Source organism: Odocoileus virginianus, chromosome 23 (assembly GCF_023699985.2).
Source record: "Odocoileus virginianus isolate 20LAN1187 ecotype Illinois chromosome 23, Ovbor_1.2, whole genome shotgun sequence".
In the NCBI taxonomy this organism is placed as follows: Eukaryota; Metazoa; Chordata; class Mammalia; order Artiodactyla; family Cervidae; genus Odocoileus; species Odocoileus virginianus.
This window is the reverse complement of record NC_069696.1, coordinates 35,658,194-35,683,117: the sequence shown is the minus strand read 5'-3', so window position 1 is coordinate 35,683,117 and position 24,924 is coordinate 35,658,194. Positions and strand designations below refer to the sequence as shown.

The window sequence follows — 24,924 nt, the reverse complement described above, 5'->3', positions numbered from 1 at the left end:
TGCAAGGAGATCCAACCAGTCCATCCTAAAGGAGATCAGTCCTGGGTGTTCATTGAAAGGACTGATGCTGAAGCTGAAACCCTAATACTTTGGCCACCTGATGGGAATAACTGACTTCTTGGAAAAGACTCTGGTGCTGGAGAAGATTAAAGGTGGGAGAAGAAGGGGACGACAGAGGTTGAGATGGTTGGATGGCATCACCAACTCGATGGACATGAGTTTGAGCAAGCTCCGGGAGTTGATGATGGATAGGGAAGACTGGCGTGCTGCAGTCCATGGGGTTGCAAGGAGTCGGACGCGACTGGGTGACTGAACTGAACTGAAATATATACTTCATTTTGGATTCCAGGATAATCAGGGAGCTGGTTAGCTCTCTCTCTTCTCTTTCCACTGCTATTAAAGTCCTAGTAAGCATTCTAAAATTGATGCCTTCTTATTGTGTGTTCAGTAGAGGTTTTCCAGTGTCACATAAACATGTGTAAATACACCACATTTAAATTTCATGCTGTTGCATCCATGCCATGGAAGCCCTTCACAATATGGTGCTCATGACTGAACAACTAAATTGAACTGCATCCATGCCATAAACTGAACCTTGGTTATTTAAGGTATATATTCCTGATATTTTTTAAAGTTTTTTTTTTTTTTAAAGCAAAAGCTGTTCCTTTCGTTACTATTGTCTCATCTGCTACTACCTACTGTTGTGTGAACCACAGCAGTATTAGGAAGAGATGTGTTCAGTAGCGTCCCTTTTTAGCCTGAATTCCAGAAAGAGTTTCTTGGTGATAGGGCTTCTGACAAATTTTATAAACCTGAATTTTATGTGACTTGAACTGAATTCATGTTCTGAATTTATAAATTTTGCATGTGTTTTAAAAGAACACTTTTTAACTTATGCCGCAGTTCAGAGATAAGCTTGCTGTGGGGAAGGACTCTGGAGATCAGGAACCAGAATGCTTGGCTGTGTGGTGGTGCAGCCTCCAGCATGGATCATCGCAGTGACTTTGGGCATGGTTCCTTCCTTAGAAACAGTCTTTTTTTTAAAAAAAAACTTAAAAACTCAGTTTTGTTTTATTTCTACGAAGACTTTCCATGGTCTGAGATTATAAAATAAAAAATTTCCACACTCTTTTAGTTATTCTATGGTTTCATTTTTTGGTTGCTGTTGAAATATTTTCCGCATCTGGAATTTATTTTGGTGTGAAGTTTAGTTAGGGAGCTACATTAATTTTTTAGGAGCTACCTAGTCAACTATCCCAGTACTGTTTTTTTTTTTTGGAATGACCTTGTTTCTCTTCCAGTGGAAATGCACCTTTTATCAAATGTTAAAAATCTGCTTATGGTGTCTCTCTCTGAATGGATATAGTGTTTTCAGTGTTTATTTAGTCACGTTTATTATTTCACAGTAGTTTTAATTTATTTGAAGAGCTATTATGTGGAATAGAATATAGACTTATTTTGAATACTTCCACAGGTTAGAAGTAGGGTAAATGGCAGAAAATCACAGTGAGATACCTTTCAGTTCAGTAAGCTCATGTGCTTTCTCACAAAATATTTATTTCTCTAAAAATCTGTTAGTTCTTTTTTATCTGTGTAACCTCTGGCTTGATTTTATGTCATGCCTAAAATGCCCCTCCTGTTAACTTTTGTTTTCCTATGTTTTCTCTTCCTGTTTTCCTGTAGGTACTACTAAAAATTTTAGACCAGTATAGGCAGAAAGAGTATGTAGCGCCCCGTGTTCTTCAGCAAGCTTTCAACTATCTCAACCAAGGAATTGTTCATTCCGTGACCTGGAAGCAGATGAAGCCACACATACAGGTTAGTGTCAGTGAGCAGGTCTCCGAAATTATCCTCTGGTTAAAAATTTTCTAGACAAGGTCAGTATTAACTAATCCAATATTTTATATTTAACATATTTTTGTTTGCATGAATAATTTCAGAAGAGTATCTTATGTTTCATATAAGAGTTTAGAAGTTTAAATATTTGAGAAGAATGAGGCCTTCAAGTTAAAGGAGTTGATCTTGGTTGGAATCTCATTTAGCCTCTGTTTTTCCTCTGCTATGTCAGATAGTATTTTTCTACCCTCCTTACCTGCAAGTTTCTAGGATCAATTGAGGTATTTTGTATAATAGCATTTTGAAAACAGTCGCCCGGGCTGTAGTTAAGGTAGTGTTCTTTTGTAGGAAATGCAGCCTGATACATGACCATTTTCTTTTGTAGGTTTTTATTTCTCTTTTTAGGTTGTTAACTTCTACAGCAAAAGTTAAAGTTTTCTGTTTGTATCAATTTTACTTAAAGGTAGAATTCAGCATTGTTATTAAGGAACAAATCAATGAAAAATTAGGACCATTGATAAAGTAATATTTACATACAGATAACTGGATAATTTGAAGATGTTAGGAACTAAATTTTTCCTCTCAAAGGATGCATTCTTTAATTCTGTAATCTCTTAAGATGGTAGCTGAAAAGTAAAGCAAATTCTTTTACTTTGTCTTTGGTGTCTAGGATAGATTTTGTTTAGTGTTAATACAGATCTTAAAGATCTGTTAGAAACATTAGTATGACAGTTTGGAAAACTAACTTACTAAAGCCTTTCATTATTGATATTCCCCAAATGTGAATACTCTATATCCATTTATTGGTTTGTTTTTTCTCTTAGAATATCTCTGAAGATGTGATTTTTTCTGTGATGTGCTATAAAGATGAGGATGAAGAACTGTGGCAGGAAGATCCATATGAATATATAAGGATGAAATTTGGTAATTGAGATGATTTTATTCCAATCAGTTCCTGGTTATATGAAGTAGTATAACTAAATTTATACTTTTAAGTAGATTTATTACTTTGTGAAATTCCCAAAGTTCTGCTTTGCATGATAAACTCCAAAACTCGTGAAAGTTTGATGTTCTGTTGAGCCAGTGGTCTTGAGATGAGAAGCTACTTTACTCATCTAACCCTCTCAAGGATGCTGAAGCAGTACTGGTCTCTATACAGCTCTTTCTGTTGTGATGCTGATCTGCAGAGTCCATTCCTTTCTGTGCCTTTTGGGCTACTCATTTGGGTTTGTTCTTGGTCTGGGAGATTCTTTGCATTTCTGCATATTTTAGGAATGCCCCCAATATAGCTTGTGTCCTTATCATAGGGATTAAATGTTCCTCAGGGGAATGAAATTACTTATGTTGACACCAGTGTGTGGCCCTGTTCTCTGTGGGTCCTTTTAGCCTTGCATCTTCCTGGAAGCTGCTGAACTCTGTAGGTTGCCTGAATTCATTCCCCTTTATTCCCAGTATGAATTAATCACTTCATGGATACTCAGGCAGTTAGTATAGGAAGATGTTATTTGTGTACCTCTGTTTCTCCCACAGTGAAGAAGCTATCTGAGGGCAGGGACTATCTTCAGTTCAGTCCAGTTCAGCCGCTCAGTTGTGTCTTACTCTTTGCGACCCCATGGACTGCAGCATGCCAGTCTTCCCTATCCATCACCAACTCCCGGAGCTTGCTCAAACTCATGTCCAGTGAGTTGGTGATGCCATCCAGCCATCTCATCCTCTGTCGTCCCCTTCTCCTCCTGCCTTCAATCTTCCCTAGGATCAGGGTCTTTTCAAGAGAGTCAGTTCTTTGCATCAAGTGGCCAAAATATTGCAATTTCAGCTTCAGCATCAGTCCTTCCAATGAATACTCAGGACTGATTTCCTCTGGGATTAACTGGTTTGATCTCCTTGCAGTCCAGGGGACTCTCAAGAGTCTTCTCCAGCACCACAGTTCAAAAGCATCAATTCTTCAGTGCTCAGCTTTCTTATGGTCCAACTCTCACATCCTTACATGACTACTGGAAAAACCATGGCTTTGACTATATGGACCATTGTTGGCAAAGTAATGTCTCTGCTTTTTCATATGCTGTCTAGATTCGTCATAACGTTTCTTTCAAGGAGCAAGCGCCTTTTAATTTCATGGCTACAGTCACCATCAGAAGTGATTTTGGAGCCCAAGAAAATAAAGTCTGGTGCTGTTTCCATTGTTTCTCCCTCTATTTGCCATGAAGTGATGGGACTGGATGCCATGGTCTTAGTTTTCTGAATGTTGAGTTTTAAGCCAACTTTTTCACTCTCCTCTTTCACTTTCATCAAGAGGCTCTTTAGTCCTTCTTCCCTTTCTGCCATAAGGGTGGTGTCATCTGTGTATCTGAGATCATTGATATTTCTCCCAGCAGTCTTGATTCCAGCTTGTGCTTCATCCAGCCTGGCATTTCGCATGATGCACTCTTGACTATAAGTTAAATAAGCAGGTTGACAATATATAGTCTGGATGTACTCCTTTCCCAATTTGGAACCAGTCTGTTGCTCCATGTCTTTTTCTAACTGTTGCTTCTACCTGCATACATATTTCTCAGGGGGCAGGTAAGGTGGTCTGGTATTCCCATCTCTTGAAGAATTTTCCACAGTTTGTTGTGATCTACATAGGCAAAGGTTTGGGTTTAATCAATAAAGCAGAAGTAGATGTTTTTCTGGAATTCTCTTGTGTTTTCGATGATCCAGCAGCTGTTGGCAATTTGATCTCTGATTCCTCTGCCTTTTCTAAATCCAACTTGACCATCTGGCAGTTCTTGGTTCACGTACTGCTGAAGCCTCACTTGGAGAATTTTGAGCATTACTTTGCTAGCATGTGAATGAGTGAAATTGTGCAGTAGTTTGAACATTCTTTGACATTGCCTTTCTTTGGGATTGGAATGAAAATTGACCTTTTCCAGTCCTGTGACCACTGCTGAGTTTTCCAGATTTGCTGACATATTGAGTGCAGCACTTTCACAGCAGCATCTTTTAGGATTTGAAATAGCTGAACTGGAATTCCATCACCTCCACTTGCTTTGTAGTGATGCTTCCTAAGGCCTATTTGACTTCATATTCCAGGATGTCTGGCTCTAGGTGAGTGATCACACCATCATGGTGATCTGGGTCATGAAGATCTTTTTTGTATAGTTTTTCTGTGTTTCTTGCCACATCTCCTTAATACCTTCTGCTTTTTTTTAGGTCCATACCATTTCTGTCCTTTATTATGCGTGTCTTTGCGTAAAATGTTCCCTTGGTACCTCTAATTTTCTTGAAGAGATCTCTAGTCTTTCCCATTCTATTGTTTCCTCTATTTCTTTGCACTGATCACTGAGGAAGGCTTTCTTATCTCTCCTTGCTATTCTTTGAAACTCTGCATTCAAATGGATATATCTTTCCTTTTCTCCTTTGCCTTTAGCTTTCTTCTTTTCACAGCTATTTGTAAGGCCTCCTTAGACAACCATTTTGCCTTTTGTATTTCTTTTTCATGAGGATGTTCTTGATCACTGCTTCCTGTACAATGTCATGAACCTCTGTCCATAGTTCTTCAGGCACTCTGTCCATCAGATCTAATTCCTTCAGTCTATTTGTCACTTCCATTGTATAATCGTAAGGATTTGATTTAGGTCATACCTGAGTGGTCTAGCAGTTTTCCCTATTTTCTTCAGTTTAAGTTGGAATTTGGCAATAAGGAGCTCATGATCTGAATCATAGTCAGCTTCTGGTCTTGTTTTTGCTGACTATAATATAGCTTCTCCATCTTTGATGGCAAAGAATCAGCCCATCTGATTTCAGTATTGACTGTCTGGTGGTCTATCTTATTTGCTTTATTTTGCATTCTCTATCCCTTTTACAGCCCTACACTACTTTGCAAGTTCTTGGCACTAGTTTATGTTCAGTGAAATGTTGAAATAAATAATGATAAGACTAGCATTACCTAAGGCATGCTGAAGGAGCTGTGACCACAGTGCTTTCCTGTTCTTGGGACATGTGTTTTTGGTTACCTGAGTTAAGCCTACTAGTATAGATGCCAGATTGTTTTCAGTGTTGTTTTCCCAGTGCTTTATGTTTAGTACTATTTGATTCAGTAAGTGAGGAAGTGCCTCTTTCCCTTGGAGACAAAGTACAGGAAAAGCAAAAGTATGAGAAAAGTAAATACAAAAGTATTTGCACACTGGTTTGTCCTTCCGTCCTCTCATTTCCTTTTGAAAGTCATGATACATATTGTAGGCTTTATTAATCCCCCTTCCTAATGCCTATAATGGGCTTCCCAAGTGGCGCTGGTGGTAAAGAACCTACCTGCTGATGCAGGAGACTTAAGCGACGTGGGTTCGATCCCTGTGCCGGTTTTCCTCTGAAGGAAGGCATTGCAACCCACTCCGGTATTCCTGCCTGGTGAATCCTGGCAGGTGATTCACCTCCAGACAGAGGAGCCTGGTGGGCTACTGCCCATAGGATTGCATAGTCAGACACAACTGAAGTGACTGGGCACATGCACAGTGCTTTAAATAGCACAGAATTATCTGCCAATCTTTCTTCTGTCTTCTTTAAGGCATTCTTTTTAGTGTTTGGCTTTTCTATACCTGTGAATTTTTATAAGTGCAGTGTATTTGTTTAGCTTTCAGAAAACTACTATTATTTTACATATTCTTCCTACTAAATAAGAAAGTACCTTAGGTTTTGGAAAATATAATAGTTAAGAGCTCTGTGTGTTACATTTTATTGATGAAAGAGAGTATGGATAACTCAAGTCTAGGTTAAGTGTCTTTTTCGTTAATAGTTTCCTTCTGTGGTCTAGAACGCAGTGGCTATTGTGTGTATTTTACTTTTAGAAAGCTATTGGGGAGAACAATTACTAGTCTCCTTTTTATATTTTTGTCATGTGCAGTTATTTATATGAACAAAATACTGCTAAGTATATTGACTGATATTAATAATGGTGTTTATAGATTTGGTAAAAACTGAAGGAGAGGGACTTATCTGCCAGTCCAGTGGCTAAGACTCCATGCTCCCAATGCAGGGGGCCTGGGTTTGATCCCTGGTCAGAAAACTAGATCCTGCATGCCATAATTAGAAGATCCCACATGCCCCAACACAGATCAAAAATCCCACGTGCCACAGCTAAGACCCAGCACAGCCAAAGAAATAAATAAATATTAAAAAAAAAAACAGACTGAAGGAGCTCAGGCCTTGATGTTAAGACAGTCTGGATGTGAATACTGGGCCAGACGTTTACTGTGTAACTGTGGACAAATTACTTAACCTCTCTGACATGCAGTGTTTTCAGCTGTACTGTCTTGGTGCATTTGTGTGTAATCAGTTGGTTTCTTTCTCTTATTGTGTAAGCAACATGAGAACCTCTTTTGATATTTGTATCCCCAGAGCTTAGAACAGTGCCGGCACACAGTAAGCAGTAAATAAATTTTTATTGTTTTCCAATAGAGGTACAGCATTTTTCCTATCCTCAGTGGAACTGTATTGTTTGTTTTAATATGATTATTTAAAAGGACAACCTATAGAGTTTGATAAATACTGTTGTGTATGAGAGCAGTCATGATATGTTCTTAGCTTATAACCAGTGTTATATATGGACTGTTCTATTTCTTGGTTTTGGAATAGTGGTCAGTCAGGTTTAAACTCTATAATAAGTAGTTGTATTTTTGCTCACATGGTTTAAACTTTTAAAATCTAAAATCTTAGATATTTTCGAAGATTATGCTTCTCCTACCACAGCAGCCCAGACTCTCTTATATACTGCTGCAAAGAAAAGAAAAGAGGTATGTAGTTATTCTTTTTAAATACAAAACTGAAAGGTGACCTGTGTTGATTTGACATTCTAATGAATGCCCCTTGTAATTGAAAAATTATGTTAGTAGTTATAATCGGTAACTTTAAAAAGTTTTTGTGTCCTCGTAAGGGAAAAGGAATATTTTTTCTTAATTGTAGTTGCTTGATAGAACACAGTAAAATGTCTTTATTTTTGAAAATTTGTACATCATTTTTAATATGATAGTAAAGCAGTGAAAGCTCATGTAGACTAAAGTGGATTCTTCTATTTCTTTAGGTGTTGCCAAAAATGATGGCATTCTGTTATCAAATCCTAACAGACCCGAACTTTGATCCTAGGAAGAAAGATGGAGCCCTGCATGTGATTGGTTCCCTAGCTGATATTTTACTGAAGGTTAAGCTACTCAAATTTAATTTACTTAATAACACTGTGAAGCATAGGCAAATGAGATAATATGAAAATTATGGATAATTTAAAATTGCTGACTCTGCATAATTGAGTTGACTAAATATTTTTCTTTCTGTCATTTTTGTTTCTTACATTTAAAATGACTTTTTATTTACTTTTTCAGTATGAAACTGTTGCTATATAAAAAAGATGATACAAAATAACTTTAGTGTTGTTTCTAGAAAGATCAGTCGATACCAAGTTTCTATCTAAAGACTATTTCTCTCGTTTTAAAACATGCAATATGTAGGTCAATAATTTTTCAAAATTTTAAATAGAAATATATTAAGTGTAAATCATAAGAAACATGCTTTATTAGGAAGTGATTTTTACATATGAGAAAGACATTAATAAGTTAAACTCAATTTCTGTTTCCTAACAGAAGAGTTTATTCAAGGACCAAATGGAGTTATTGCTGCAGAATCATGTGTTTCCATTACTGTTGTCTAACCTGGGATACCTTCGAGCCAGAGTAGGTTTTTCCATATTTCATTTTAATGTCTCGAAATCTTCATTTGTAAGTTAATTATTGAACTAAATACTTTTGGACAGATTTATCTTTTACCACACTGGGACAAAATGAAGTCAGTGAGAATGTCTCTTATAGTCATAAAAGCTGAATAAGGAGCAAATGAGTAAATAAAGGGATGTATAAATTTTAACTCAAGCTGCCCCCTGCCTTGCCTCACTTGCTGCATATGCAGAGCATGCTGTGAGAGGGCTGATGCTGCAGCAGTGGTACCATGTAAATTCATAAGCTGATTAATTTTTAGTGTCCAAAACAGCATGAAAATTATATTTTGGCTAAACTCTTATTATGATTCCCAGTATAATAATTAGATACACTTTAATAACATGGAGAAAATAATAATCCATGTAAATTTATTTGTATTCTAGATATATATTATTTACAGAAGCAATATATTTTATGGAGAAATAAAAATAGAACGTTTAACAGCCCAGTGCTTATTTTTGTAACTATATCAACACAACAAAATATCTTGCTAAAACCAATATATGTTAACAATGCCTTGTACACACCAAAGCATTTTATAAATGGAAAACAGGGACTTCCCTGGTGGTCCAGTTGTTAAGACTGTGCTCCCAATTCCGGGTGTGTGGGTTCAGTCCCTGATCAGGAAACTAAGACCTGGAGCAATCAAATAAATAAATAAATAAAAATATTTAAAAAGAGATAATAGTCACTAGAGAAATATTTGTGTGAATGTAGGTTAGAAATGTAGAGGGTGCACAAGTATTTTTGTAAGTAGGCTACTATTTTTAGACTATTAATTGTATGTCTCTTGCAAGTTGTTAGTCATACAAGTTATTTACTGTCAATTGTATTTTATGCAATAGAGATTAAAAAAAATAATATGATTTAGTGGTCTAATAGTTTAAAGTTTGGTAATTTATACAAGGTTAAATTTTTTTTTTTATCTTCTGTGACTGAAAAAGTCAAGTTTCTTAAACTGATTAGTGTAAGGTAAAATAATATTTTATTCATTTGCTATGAAGACCAGTAAATGAATGTCAACACTAGCTTGTAGTGCCTTTGCATATAAATAATAAGTTGTAAGTCATAATATTTATTAAAGCATTGACAGGATTTTTTTTTTTAGAGACACACGTTTGGCTCTGTTTTACCTTATGAATAATGATATTGCATAAAGGCAATTTAGAAGTAATAAAATTGCCTTTCTTATAAGAAATATGGAATCCTGAAGTTAGCATCTGAGACTAATATGTTTCCCTCCAAAAAACAAATAAATAAATAGTACATGCTAGGATTAATGATGTTTTACTTAGTGAGAAGTTTTTATATTCATTATTACATAAAACCATAATCCTAATAGTTTCCTACTAACTTTTTCCTTATAACATAGTCCTGTTGGGTACTTCATGCATTCAGTTCTTTGAAATTTCATAATGAGCTCAACCTAAGAAATGCAGTTGATTTAGCAAAGAAGAGCCTGATTGAGGATAAGGAGATGCCTGTCAAGGTTGAAGCTGCCCTTGCTCTTCAGTCATTAATTTCTAACCAGACACAAGGTAAAGCCAAAATTATTATTAAATTAAAAATATTTAAAATTTAATTTAGAATAAAAATACAGTTTTTAGAGGGTATTTTTAATTAAATAATTATTTTGATGTGGTCTTCTCAAATAGTTTTGTTTACTTCCTTGCCTAACGGAGATAAGTCCCTAAGTCTTAAAGTTCAGAGTTTGGGTTTTTGAGCTTTGCCCCCTCAGAATTTTATAGGCAGTTATTCTTGCCACTTTTAGGAATGTCTGTTAACTGTGGTTTCCAGAAAAATTTGAGATTAGGAAACAAGTTGATGATTGTTAAATATTAGGGTAGATGGGGAATCGAGAGACCTAGGGGTCTATATTTGACTGAACTCCTGCCTTGCTGTCTAGACCTGGGCAAGACATGTGATCTGTCAAGGCTTAGATTGCCATATATTTAAATTTAGGGGGATTGGACTAGATGGCTTCAAGATTCCTTTCAGTTCTAGGATTCTGTGATTCTGCCAGTTCTGAAAGTAGCAAGTCGCATTTCTAGTGAGTGATAATACATGTCTCATTTGTTTGTGTAGAAGAATGCTCTGTTCAAAATTCAGATAAACCTTTGAAAGTAAATTTTGCATTATGAAGAACATTAGCCTTTATCCCTATGTAACACTGTTACAATGGAAGGCAGTATTAGATAAACACATGTGGGGAGAAGGGTGGTTAGAGATGGGGTGAAAGAGGGAATGAGCATCATCAATGTTAGGCATAGTCTTTATGTAAATGATTTTTACACTTGTATCATGCTGTCATATTCATGTTTGATAAGTCATGCTGATGACAGAGGACATGTGTGGTTCAAGTTTCTCAAGGGAGCTACTGGCATTTGGGGCAGGAGAGTTCTCTACAGTGCAGGACTAATTGTCCATATGTTACTCATGGGAAAATGGATACATTGGTGAACACTATTTTGGTACAACTTTATAACTTAACCATCAGGCAAATATGTGTCTGGAACCTGTTACCCTGTGTCATTTACCTTGTGACCAAATAACTTTCCTTCACCACTTGTGAATAGCTAATATTTTTTACTGAGTTTCTTTTTTATTGCATTAGCCAAGGAATATATGAAGCCACACGTAAGGCCTATTATGCAGGAGCTGTTGCACATTGTTAGAGAGACAGAAAATGATGATGTTACTAATGTTATCCAGAAGATGATATGTGAATACAGCCAAGAGGTAGCCTCAATTGCTGTGGATATGACTCAGCATTTGGTAAGACTGGGCACAGTTTTATGTTAGTTTGGTATAAAGGCTTTGAATTATCTAAGTAAATTAAACTCCAAAATTTGAAGTTTAGTTTGTATGTAACTGAAATGCTAATGTAAAACTATTTGCTCTAATAATTCTGACAGTTAATAATTTCTATATATACTTTCCAGTTTTCCTAGATTTTGGATTTATTTATTTAATGTCAACCAGAATATTTGCTGTTTGATTATAATAGCTAATATATATTCCACTTTAGTGACTAGATAAGGGCAAAATGGCTATATTTAAAACATGACAGTTTCTATCTTCGATATTCACTTGGCAAACTGCATATCTTAAAGTTTGAGCAGTGGTGGCATTTGGAGATGTGACACTGTCCTTTTGCTCACTTCTCATAGAGAAGCGTGAATGTAGCAGTACTAATTGTTGAATGTGTTTGCTATTTTTGTAGGCTGAGATATTTGGCAAAGTTCTTCAAAGTGATGAATATGAAGAAGTTGAAGACAAGACTGTAATGGCTATGGGAATTTTACATACCATTGATACTATCTTGACAGTTGTAGAAGATCACAAAGAGGTAGGATTTCCTTGTGTTTTATGATGTAATTATAGTAAGTGAAACTTATATTATCATTGGTCATGAATTTTAAAGTCTTGACCTTTAAATTGCTGTTTATGTTGCTGGATTTTAAAAATTACCCTCAAATCTTAAAGAAAAGTATAAAAATGATTCAAGGGAAATGTTGCATGTGGTTTTAAAGTATATAGTATATCTCTTTTGCTAAACTTAGTTCAGTTCATCACATCTGCTATGTGCCAGGGTAGGCTTGGGGGAAAACCAAATTTAATAAGACATAAGCCTCCCTGTTTGGAATCCACAGTCTGGTCTTCTTGGTAGAGAGAGACTGCCATTCAGTTACAGAGGCAAATTTTAAATAATAGAACAAAATACTGATGTAACAAATACATGAGAATGGAAGGGAAGAGAGCTTAAAACATCATCTTTCCTAGGCTGAATTCCAGAACAACATTGGATTAAGAATTTGCACAGATGTTTGTCAAGCACTCTCATATCTGTTCTGTAGTGTCCAACTCTTTGCGACCCCATGGACTGCAGCACGCCAGGCTTCGCTGTCCATCACCAGCTCCCAGAGCTTGCTCAAACTCACGTCCATTGAGTCAGTGATACCATCAACCATCTCGTCCTCTGTCTTCCCTTCTCCATTAACTGATAGAATGTTACCGTGTCGCCCTGCCATAGAGCAGGTGGTGGTGGTGCCCGTTTGCAGAAGTAGAGCTCAAGGTTCAGGTGGTATCTCATGTTCACGGAGTTGGGAATTTGTAGATTTAGAGTTGCAGTCACTTGATATATCGTGATAATGTATCAATTATTGCCTACCTAAAACCTGCTGCTCTCCTCCCCAAGTATTATATATTATATAGCCTTTACTTAAATTAGATTTGTGTTCATTACTTCTGCCAGCACAGTTGACTTGTTTAGCAATGGTGGCAGCTCTCGTTTTATACAGTGGGACTTAGGAAGCAGGTGCTGGTTCTTTAAATAGCATTGTTAAACCCTGTGGCTGTTGACTTAAACTGTGTTTATTGCATACTAGTGGATGCTTACCAGGTTCTTAAAAATGGTTCAATTTTCTTCTCCTAGGCAGGCCTTTCTTTGCCTAAAAGACTTAATGTGAATTTTTGTTTCCATATTCACTATTGTATTGCTGTGTCCTTGTTGAAAATATATGGGCCTCTCTGTAATGGTGAGATTTTCAAGTTAAATTGCATGTATACTTAAGGATTATTCTTTCCCCTTATATGTAGGACTTGTATTTTAAATTTAAAGAGAACTTAGAAATCGTCTTGTCACGTTTTCCCAAATATGTTTTTCTGGAGGATGGGCAGTAGTAGGATAAGCATCAGGATTAGTTTAAAAAAAAAAAACCCACCATTTTATCTTTCTGTTTTAATTTTTTAATTCTTGGTATTACTTTTATTTTAAATTTCAAATAAAGTTAAAGGAGCATGTGAACTTACTGTGATTATCAAAGGAGGAATGGGTTAAATTTGAGATACACTAATCAAATCTAGCTTCCCTAACCTACAGATGAAAAATCTTAAAGCCTTTAGCTAGATGGCTTTGCCAAGGTCATAGGTAACTAGAGGCAAAACAAGGACTGGAATCTTGGTCTCCTGACTGCCAGTCTTATGATTTTGAACTTTGACTTACTAAAAGCAAACTTTGAAAGCAAGATTTCCTTAAAAGGAATATTTACATGTGTACAAATACTTAATGTATGAAGAGTAAAATTAGAAATCTGAAAAAGATGGCTAGTATTTTTATGGCTTAAGTATTCACATTGAAGTCCTAGACATATTCGGAATTAATTTTGGTATAAAATATGAGATAAGGAATTAATTAAACTTGTAATTTTATTATGATTTTAACCCACATTTCCATCATTAGCCCACTTTTCAGAAATTTCCTGGTTATTCTTTCATGTATAATTTTTCACATGGAGTTTAGAATTAACTTCTTAATTTCTCTTCTCAAAAAGGTCCTATTGGAAAAAAATCCTATTGGTATTTCTATTGGGATAATATTGAATTTATAGATTAAATTAAGGGTTATGATGAATTTTAAACTAAATGTTTAAAATTTGTCTTTAGGTTACTCAGCAGTTAGAGAATATCTGTCTACGGATCATTGATCTTGTTTTACAGAAACATGTAATTGGTAAGTTCTAAGAGTAAAAAGGTAAATTGAGTCTATTTTTAAATTTGATGAAAAATGCGTTTTAGCCCTTCAAATTCAACAAGATGGACAGTTTTTAGAAAGAGAAGCTTGCCTTCTGTTCAATTTTTAGATATACTTTCTAATATTAGATTTCTAGATTTTCATTTAGAGGTAAGCTTAACATACCCAATTAAGAATTGTTGTTGTTGGAGTTTTTAAAGAACAGAGATTTTAAATTTTTTTAGAAAGGAAGAACTAAGATGAGGTTCAGGTGAGGTTACTTTAGGATTGAAAAATGTGAGATGATAGGTGTATGTTCTGTCAGAAGTGTGAATTAATTGTTATTCTGTTATGTTATGGTACCTGACTTCTGAGTAGAGTCAGTAGTTAATGCTGGATGTTATAGATTGATTGGGATTTGTAGAAGAGGCAAGTTTTCATAGTATCCAAGCATTTTGAAGATACCAGCCACAAGTGTTGTAGGTAGGAGAGAAATGTAGTCTGTATAGTGTAAGAGATAGAAAGATGGAACAAAAGCAGGTTACCACATTAGAGCAGCCATCTCCAAACTTTTATCATTCACACCATTAGTAAAAAGTTGAGCATGTACTTCTAATGTATGTGAATAATACTCAAATATATATTTATATGCAATATACATGTTACTGTGCTACATTTACTTACATAAAGAGAAATGTAAAACATGAGATTAAATATAAATGAATATGTTTATCTCTGCTAAGTGTTCTAATACATTCTTCTCCCATTTTAGAGGATTATCCTCTACTTTGCCAAAGTAGTCCTTAACTTTTGAAATCATCACTATAAAGCAGTAGTTCTCAAACTTTGATGTGGATAAGAATCACTGAGGATCTAGTTAAAATGAAACTTCCTGGACCATAATGTCAGAGATTCTGATACACTCAGAAAGAATATATTCACTTATGTCCTTATTTGTGAAGAGATTGCTACTGAAAATTCTCCGTTAAAAAATTTCTCTTAAGGACTTCAAACATGTGAATATTGTATTGACTTACAATATTATATTATTTTCAGGTTTACAACATAGTAACTGGATATTTTTATAGAATATGCTATATACAAAGTTATAAAATACTGACTATATCCCCTATGCTGTGCATTACATGCTTGTAACTATTTTAGGTCAAGGGGATTAAGAGGTACAAATCACTAGATGTAAAATAAATAAGTCACAAGTATGTATATGTGCTGCCGAAGGGAGCACAATAAATAAGTCACAAGTATGTAATCTCCACTGACATTTAAAGTAAGTAGTCTTGAGGAAAAAACTGTGAAGTAAAGCAAAGTGAAGTGGTTTATACCAACTTTCTGTAATCTGCCTGTACCAGATTTGTAATTTGGGCAATTACAACATCAGGATGTTAAGAAAAGAAAAGGGGCCTATTTCTTCAGTGTGGTGGGCAGAGGAGAAGAGTTTCAATCGCCTGTCTCCTCTAATCTCATCTCTAGTGCCAAGGTGATCTCTCTTGTGTTTTTAGCTGTGACGTATGAACTATTAATGGCCCTTTTTTTGAACCAGTATTTAGTCATGTAAGATTTTAGGTTAAACAAAAAAACCTAATTCTGGAAGATATTGTGGGCTGTTAGCGCAAGACCCCACCATAGCAGTCTGACCATGTTTATGTCCATGGTCCAGTCTTTTTCCACTGTCCCACTTTTGCCTCCTTCTTTTGCCTGTTTTTATTGATAATTTACTCATGAACTTCATGTATTATTAAAAGCTAGGCTTATCCATTACTGATTTAACTGCTCTATCTTATGCAGTTAAGTCAAAGTTAGTACAACCATCCTACCCTAATAGTCTGTTGTCTTGGCTGAGACTAAATGAAAAGGCTTTTGGTTAATTTAAACATAAGTGGAATTGGTGGAAGGATATTGGTAGCTCACCAAAGCAGTGGGAAGGCTGGAGTTGGCCAGAGTCAGCCAGGATTCTGCCATAAAAATGGTTTGCTTAGAAGGCCAGTGCTGCCTTGCTCAACACTGGGTCCTACACTGCTGCCCACCATAGTCCAGACTCCCAGCACAGACCGTGATCCTCCTAATTCTTCCCCAACCCACACAAAAAGAACTGGAACACTTTTGTGCCTTTTAGTTTCTCCCTCAGATTCATAGTCCTGGTCTGGAGCATCTTGAGTGGCCTGGTAAAGTACACAGGCTGCAGCCATCAAGAGTGTGAAAGGAAATACTGGACCTGTTTTCTTTCTTTCAGGCTTCACGTTAGGAAGAGGCATTTGCTTTCCTGAGCAGAACTTTCAGAAATTTTTTATTCAGGCCATTGGTTGTATTTCAAGTGATTGTCTTTCATAAATTATTTCCCAGTATCTATGATTTCCATCTTATTTTGCTTTTGGTAAGGCAAATATCTACATTGCTAGCTTTTAAATATATTAAATTTTGAATAATGTTACAGAAAAAAATTTTATCCAAGCTTCCAGGGTGAATATTGGTTCCCTTGAATAAAAAGAAGGAAAAAAAAACCCCAAAACTTTGAAGTTAGACTTTTTTGTTCAGTGACATGGTAGGAAATTTTTGAAATTTTTGTGTTGAGGTTTGTGTTTTCTGATTGTATGTTTAGATATAATTTCCTTCTGAATGAGGGTAAGAATAATAAGTATATGTACAAATGCAAGAATATTCCCTTTGGACTCTTTTAATAGTAAGTATAATTATCTTGAAGTAAGTTGAAAAATATTGTACTAATTTTACAAGCTTTGTAAATTGGCAAAATATATTCTGTATATAGTTTGTAAAAAAATACATGTGGCAGATGGATATTTTTGCCTAGATGAATTAAGTTCTCTGAAGAACATTAATTGTTTGTAAATTTAAAATCCTGTGCATGAGAGATATACAATAATCTGTTCCTTCTTGTATCCATTTCTAATATCGTTATATATATAAACTTTATTTTCTTTATTACAAAACACAAAAAATATAACTTTTCAGTATTGCAAGTAAGTTTAGTAAAAACAAATCTTTGCCTTATCTTATTGAGTAGGGGGCAGATCTTAGTGAGAAATGGAAGATGGCAAATATTAATAGAGGTAGCAAGAGACGGGAGCTGAGAAACAAATGCTCAAAAGTATGTTAGATATAAGATATGTGTGAGTATATAGCCTAAATCCTCTTCTGTGTGGTCTTTGTGTTTAATATTTGCTATTTCCTAGGATTCTAACAAGAGATTTTCTTCTTTCTAGAATTCTATGAAGAAATTCTTTCATTGGCTTACAGTTTAACTTGCCATGGTATTTCTCCTCAAATGTGGCAGCTTCTAGGTATATTATATGAGGTTTTTCAGCAGGATTGTTTTGAATATTTTACAGGTATGACTTTGACCATGTGACATTTTTGCTGTTCTGTGTCTAGATAGGTATTATTTCCTTTGACACTTGACATAAAGATATGATTCCAGTACTAATCAGAAAATAATTGTTCTTCCTTTCCTGTTGAGTGGTGCTGTTGTAGGACTGTTTTTCAGCCCTAGGAATAGAGGTCGTAGTAGGAAGGCTATATTTCCTACTGAATCTTAAATTACTTTGCAGTCAAAGTATATATCCATATATTAATTAATATTTTCTGAATGTCAGCTATATTCCAAGCATTGTTCTAAGCTCAGCAGTACATCAGAACAAAATAGACAGCCCTTGCCCTTTTGACACTCCCATTCTAGTATGGGGTGGGAGAGGCTAGGAAACACGCAGACAAATAAGCAAATAGAGTGTGTCAGATGGTAATGAGTGCTATGGGGAAAAAGAAGAAAATTCATAACAATCACTATAGTAAATGATGAGAATTTTAATCTTTCTGATCCACATTTCCCTCATCAATAAATAGGGCAGGAGTACCATTTTAGTTTCTAGCGTTTTGTGGTTGCAAGGGAAGATAGTAATGTGTGGGTGTTATAGAAATGTGCTTTCAGTGGTAATAATTTGTTTCTACTTCTGTTACTCAAATCTCATTGAGAGTTTGAATTTTTTTCCAGACATGATGCCTCTTCTGCATAATTATGTGACAATAGATACAAATACTTTACTGTCAAATCCAAAGCATTTAGAAATACTTTTTGCAATGTGTAGAAAGGTAAGCATGTCCTAATCATTTGTTGTAGTGATTCTTACTAATATTTACTGACTAGTGTTGTATTTTACTTCAGATATTCTCTCAATTTATTTCTTATACATTTCGTTGTATATTGCTCTTATGGACATATATTTGTCATTTTGTGTTTTCAAATGGAGTTTGGAATTATATTCTGAAAATTTCATATTGTGTGTTATACTTAATGTTTGCTACTTCTATAGCTGTGTACTTCACAATGCTTAGGTAAATAATTTTCCATGTATTTTTTCTTTCAAAAATGTAGACTTACTACTTGATTAAAGAAGAGTGCTAGGAAAATATCACAGTTTGTCAATTAGTGATTTTTCTTTTAATTGAATGTATATATTGGAAAACACTAGGTATAGGTAATTTGAACATCATCAAGACAAAAAAAATTGGACTAGTTGGAAAGATAGCATCATTAACGCAATACAGGGTAGTTTGTAAGCCACGTAATGACTACTGTTGTATTTATGCACAAGCATGATTGTCTACTATGTTATCTTTGTCACAAATGCCCCCTCTTGGTTATATCTAGGAGTGATTCATGACTAATGCTTTCCTCCTCTTTTAGGTGAATATGTGTATATTCATAAATATAAAACTGTATTACATAGAGATGGCAGGTTTTAGAAAGTTCAAATAGCCAGAAACCTAAGTTTGGCTTTGGAGTTGGGAGTAAGATAGCTAGTGTACAGCCTGTTTTCCTTCCTAGAAGAGATGTGTACCAGCCTCTGTTAAGAGTGCTGAACTCATAATCAGTTTATCTAATTTAGGTCTCAGTTCAGTTTTAAAGAGCCTGGGAGATTTGGGGAGGTCACTGTTTCATCACATATAAACTGCAGGAGTAGAATCATGATTTTTGAAGACTCATATAGTTTCTGTAGAAACCCAACTTGATAGGGCATAATCACCTGTCTGTCCTCAGGTTTTTCCTGTTATAAAGATAGCTGCTAGTGAGGAAAAGGGGCAGAGAAAGCAGCAAGTAGACAATTAACTCACAGCTGCTCTGTATTGTAGCAGATAGAGTAACAGTGATGTTCATAATGATGTCCTTCTTAGCAAGTAGATACAATTTATTTCTTATTGTCTTATTAGTGCACTCTTACTGTATACCAGGTATTTCCTAAGCATTTGTATACATTAATTTATTTAATCTTTTCAGCATTTTATCACCTTTTTGTCAAAGAGGAGAGAGGCATTTTGCATTGTGCTTGAGGTTTAGAAAAGTGACCTAGGTCATATAAGCAAAGAGGAGCTAAAGAGCCTCTTAATGAAGGTGAAAGAGAAGAGTGAAAAAGCTGGCTTAAAACTCAGCATTCAAAAAACTAAGATCATGGCATCTGGTCCCATCACTTCCTGGCAAATAGATGAGGGGATAATGAAAACAGTGGCAGTTTTTATTTTCTTGGGCTCCAAAATGGCTGGGGACAGTGACTGAAGCCGTGAAATTAAAAGATGCTTGCTCCTTGGAGGAAAAGCTATGACAAACCTAGACAGTGTATTTAAAAGCAGAGACATCATTTTGCTGACAGATGTCTGTCTAGTCAAAGCTGTGGTTTTTCTAGTAGTCATGTATGGATGTGAGAGTTGGACCATAAAGAAGGCTGAGTGCTGAAGAATTGATGTTTTTGAATTGTGATGCTGGAAAAGACTCTTGAGAGTCCCTTGGACAGCACGGAGATCAAACCAGTCCATCCTAAAGGAAATTAACCCTGAATATGGGGGCTTCACTTGTAGCTTAGTTGGTAAAGAATCTGCCTGCAGTGCAGGAGACCCAGGTTCAATCACTGGGTTGGGAAGATCCCCTGGAGAAGGAAATGGCAACCCACTCCAGTATCCTTGCTGGGAAATCTCATGGACAGAGGAGCCTTGGGGGCCTGCAGTCCATGGGGTCGCACAGAGTCAGGATTGACTGAGCGACTAACACAACACACTTATTCATTGAAAGGATTGATGCTGAAGCTGGCCACCTGATGTGAAGAGCTGACTCATTGAAAAAGACCCTGATGCTGGGAAAGATTGAGGGCAGGAGAAGAAGGGGACAACAGATAATGAGATGGTTGGATGGCATCGCATACTCAATTGACATGAATTTGGGCAAACTCTGGAAGATGGTGAAGGATGGGGAAGCCTGGTGTGCTTTAGTCCATGGGGTCACAAAGAGTTGGACATGACTGGGCGACTAAACAACAAATCTAGTTCCAGAGCCCATTTTTTAACTACTGCACTATATTTTGCTTCTTTTGCTTTTGTGGAAGGAAGAGAAACAAAACCTCAAACCAGCAAACAAAGAAATCAAGTAAATGCAATTTGGGATAAAGGGACTGATTTTTTTTTTTCTTTCTGTACCATATAATCCTATGATATAAATATATTATTATATTCCTTTTTACAGATGGGAACAGTAAGGCACAGAGGTGAAATAGCTTATCTAAAAACACAGCTCATAAATGGCAGAGCTAGGATTTAGACCTAGGCATTCTGGTCCCAGAGCCCATTCATACTTAGAATCTAGATCTAGAAACACACTGCCCTAGAGGTGGAATTTTTTTATGTAAATAGGGTTGATTCTTGGTTTTGCTAGCTACCTGTTTGCAGTTCAGCTCCCTGACACATCTGTTTTCCAGCTTCCATAATTTTATAGCTGTCTCTTTTTCCTTTTTTCTGTCTTTGTGGATGTATGCCTCTAAAATATGTTTATCTTCATTTTAATGGCCTTGGGAAGGGATAAAATTGAATGGGGATGTTCATATCTGTTATCTTTATCTGGAAAGATTTAAAATTCAGCTTTCTTAAATCATATTTGTCTAGGAAATTATCTAATTCATCTGAGTTTAAAAGAATATAAAGAATATAATATTGTTCATAGTATTTTCATTTTTAATCTTTCCTTTATAGGTATTTATATCTTTCATTCCTAACATTTTTAAAAATTTTGCTTTGCTTTTTAAAATAATTTTGAAAAAAATACATTTGGTAGAAGTTGTCAAATTATTAAAGTCTTTAAAAAATGAATCTAGTTTTGATTTCTGTTACCTCTTTTTGTCTATTATTCCTAATTTCTGTCTCACCTTTATTCTTTAAGTCTGTTCTTTTTCTTATTTATGTCTTGTGTTTGAACTCATTAATTTTTTCATATTTCTTAATTTCTAACATAAGTTAGAAATTACTCTATAAATCTCTCTTCTGTGAACCTTATTATTAGACTATCATATTCTTTGTATGAACATGTGCTTTCTATAATTGTTCATTCAGTGAAAATACAGAATTGTCATTAGGGGAACAGTCTGATAAGCTGTTATATTCATCTTCCGTAATACTGTTTAGTCCTAAAAGGTTTAATATCTTTGGAAAGTACTTCAAGTTATAAAGTCCATGTGAGGAAAGTAAATGGTATGTAATATTATATTTATGGTTTCATTATTAAAAACTGGGTGGATATAGACAGGAATTCAAAAAGAACAGAAAAATAGGAAAAATACAGTGTTCGTTTCATTGTTTAAGAAGGTTTTTTTTTTTTTTTTAAATTTCATTGTATCATTTTATTGTTTTTGGTGCCTTACTTAAAGGGAAGCTTTATTTGTCTAGACAGGTAGCAGCCTACTTTTTAATCCAGAGTTAAATAAAGTGAATTATTACTCATATAAGGAATTAGAGTAGATAAAAAAGATAGATGGACTTTATTTTGAACTTCCTTTTTTTGGGTTGGCAAGGTAAACTCATGATGCAAACACCATGATTCTAATGGCTATTTTTTATGTGATATTTACTTTATGTAAACTTGATTAAAGTTTTACAGTGCTGTTCAGTGCTGAGTGAAATTTTAATTTCTGTAGGTACTATGTGGAGATGCAGGAGAAGATGCAGAATGTCATGCAGCCAAACTTCTTGAAGTCATCATTCTTCAGTGCAAAGGAAGGGGAATTGATCAGGTAATATATGTGTAGAAAACATCCTACTTGATGTTTAAAATTTAAAATTTACATGCCTGCTTGACATTTTGTTTATATTATGATGAAAAATTATCAAGATAGCCTATAGTTTGTATTTACTGGTACAGATCTTATAACAAAAATACCCATGCAATTTGGAAATTATTCCTTGCATCCTAGATACACAGAAAAATATGTAATAATTTAAGAGACTAACAAGTAAATCATGAAGGAGATAAGTGTACAAATCCTGCTGTTTGATCCCCAGAGAGTTGCTTTTTTTGTTTTTGTGTATGCTATTGAAATATTCCCAGATATCTTTTTCAATCAGAAATGAAGGTGCAAAAAGGAAAAAAATTTTTCTCTATTGATAAAAAAATATTATATATTTTTAACAAGATTAATTCAGTTTTTGATACAACTGTGGTGTGATATTCAGTTACTGAGAAAAGTGTTCAAGTAAAAGTGTAGAGTTTTTTTTTCAATTCTGTAATATTTATTCCATATATTTTTGTATAACAGCTTTATTGAGATATAATTTATATACCATCCAGTCAGTCATTTAGAGTTTATGCTTCTCTGGTTTTTAATATAGACACCAAATTGTGCAACTATTATCACAGTCAGTTTTCAGAATATTTCATCACTACCCCTGAGAAAACTCTGTGCCCTTTATTAGTTATTTCTCATTTCACCTAAATAACCCTCAACCCTAGGCAACCATTATTCTACTTTCTTTCTCTACAGATTTGCCTATTTTAGACATTTTATATAAATGAAATGTGGTTCTTTGTGAATGACTTCTGTTACTTAGCACATAATACTTTAAAATATACCTTCATGTTATAGCAGATATCAGTACTCTATTTCTTTTAATTGATAAATATTTCATCATGTGATTATATCACATTTATTTTAGCTATTCATCAATTGTTGGACATTTTTCTTATTTCCACCTTTTGGCTATTGTGAACAATGTTGACATGAACATTTGTATGCTGATTTTTGTGTGGACATGTCTTCCATTTCTCTTGGTATATATATCTATATATGTGTATATATAGGAGTGGTAATACTGTGTTTAACCATTTGAGGAACTGCCAAACTTTTCCAAAGCAGCTGCACCATTTCCTGTTCCTACCAGTAGTGAATGAGAGTTCTAATTTCTCCGTATCCTCACTAACACTTGGTTGGTCTTTTTCTTATAGCCATCCTAGTAGTGATATTTCATGGTTTTGGTTTGCATTTTCCCAGATGACTTATGATAGTGAGCATCTTTTCATGTGGCTGTTTGTATTTTTTTGAAGAATGTTTATTTGGATTTTTTGGCCTATTTTTAATTGGTTTGTTTATTTTTGAGTTGTAGGGATTCTTTGTATATATTCTAAACTCAAGTTCCTTATCAGATATATACTTTGTAAAAATTTCTTCCCAATTTTTGTGTTATCATTTTCTTGATGATGTCCTTTGAAGCACAGGAAAGTTAATTTGATGATGTCTAATTTATTTTTCCTTTTGTTGTTGTGGTTGTCATCATATTTAAGAAATCATTGCTAAATTCAAGTTTACAAAAATTTTCCATTTTCTTCTAAGAGATTTATGGCCTTAGCTCTAACATTTAAGTCTTTAATTCATTTTGAGTTAATTTTTGTAGCCATATGGTGTGAGGAAAAGGTACAAAGTCATCATTTTGCATGTAGATGTCAAGGTGTCTAGGAGCAATATTTGTTGAAAAACTATTCTTTCCCTGTTGAAATGTCTTGGCACACTTATCAGATATATTCACTATAAATGTGAGGATGTATTTGTGGACTTTCATTCAGTTTTGATGAATTCTTTTCTCCTTAATCCAGGATTGCACTATTACTGTAGCTTTGTAGTAAGTTTTTGAAATTAGGAAGTATTAAGTCCTCCATTTTTCCTGTGTAAGAGTCTTTTAGCTAATCTGGACCCTTGAATTTCCATATGAATTTTAGGATTGACTTGTCATTTTAAGGAAAGAAGACAGCTAGAATTGTGATAAGCATTGTGTTAAATCTTTAGATCACTTTGGGAAGTATTGTCACTCTGAGAATACTTCAATCCCTGAACATGGGATGTCTTTCCTTTTCCTTTTATTTAGGGTATCTTTAATTTTTTTCAAAAATGTATTGTAGTTTTCAAGTACATTTCTTTTGTTAAAATCTTCCTACAATATTCTATCCTTTCTAATGCTGTTGTAAGTGGTATTGTTTTCTTAATTTTATTTTCAAGTTGTTTATTGTCTGTGTTTAGAAATACATTTTTTGGTATATTTATCTTGTTTCTTGCAACCTTGCCAAAGTTGTTTATTAGTTTTAATAGAGTTTCAGAGAATTTCTTTGGATTTTCTGTATACAAGGTCATCTCATCTACAGATAGAGTTTTGCCTTTCAAACCTGGGTGCTTTTTATTTTACTTTTCTTGCCTAGTTGCCTTGGCCAGAACCTTCAGTGCAATGGTGAATAGGTATAATGACACCTTGTCTTGTTCTTAGTCTTAGGTAAGGAAGCATTCCTTTCACCATTAAGTCTAGTGTTAGCTGTGGGTTTTTCATAGCTGTCTTTTATCAGATTGAGTGTGTTCCTGTTTACTCCTGGTTTGTTGAATGTTTCAATCATGAAGGAGTGTAAGATGCTTTTTTGCCTCTCTTGAGATGATCATATGGTTTTTGTTCTTTTAATGTGGTGTATTTGTTGATTTTCAGATGTTAAATCAATGTTGAATTTCTGGTATAAAT

At 34.8% G+C, this 24,924-nt stretch overlaps 1 protein-coding gene across 1 annotated transcript in view; it reads left to right on the top strand.

Annotated features, from left to right (window-relative positions):
• IPO8 (importin 8) overlaps positions 1-24,924 on the top strand; it is a 71,868-nt gene that overhangs the window by 27,842 nt on the left and 19,102 nt on the right. The window contains exons 9-20 of the mRNA XM_070453870.1: positions 1,684-1,818; positions 2,661-2,760; positions 7,528-7,604; positions 7,892-8,008; positions 8,445-8,534; positions 9,949-10,114; positions 11,191-11,351; positions 11,800-11,925; positions 14,022-14,088; positions 17,328-17,453; positions 18,113-18,210; positions 22,071-22,166. Coding sequence (XP_070309971.1) covers positions 1,684-1,818; positions 2,661-2,760; positions 7,528-7,604; positions 7,892-8,008; positions 8,445-8,534; positions 9,949-10,114; positions 11,191-11,351; positions 11,800-11,925; positions 14,022-14,088; positions 17,328-17,453; positions 18,113-18,210; positions 22,071-22,166 — 1,359 coding nt within the window. The remainder of the gene's footprint in view (positions 1-1,683; positions 1,819-2,660; positions 2,761-7,527; positions 7,605-7,891; positions 8,009-8,444; positions 8,535-9,948; positions 10,115-11,190; positions 11,352-11,799; positions 11,926-14,021; positions 14,089-17,327; positions 17,454-18,112; positions 18,211-22,070; positions 22,167-24,924) is intronic.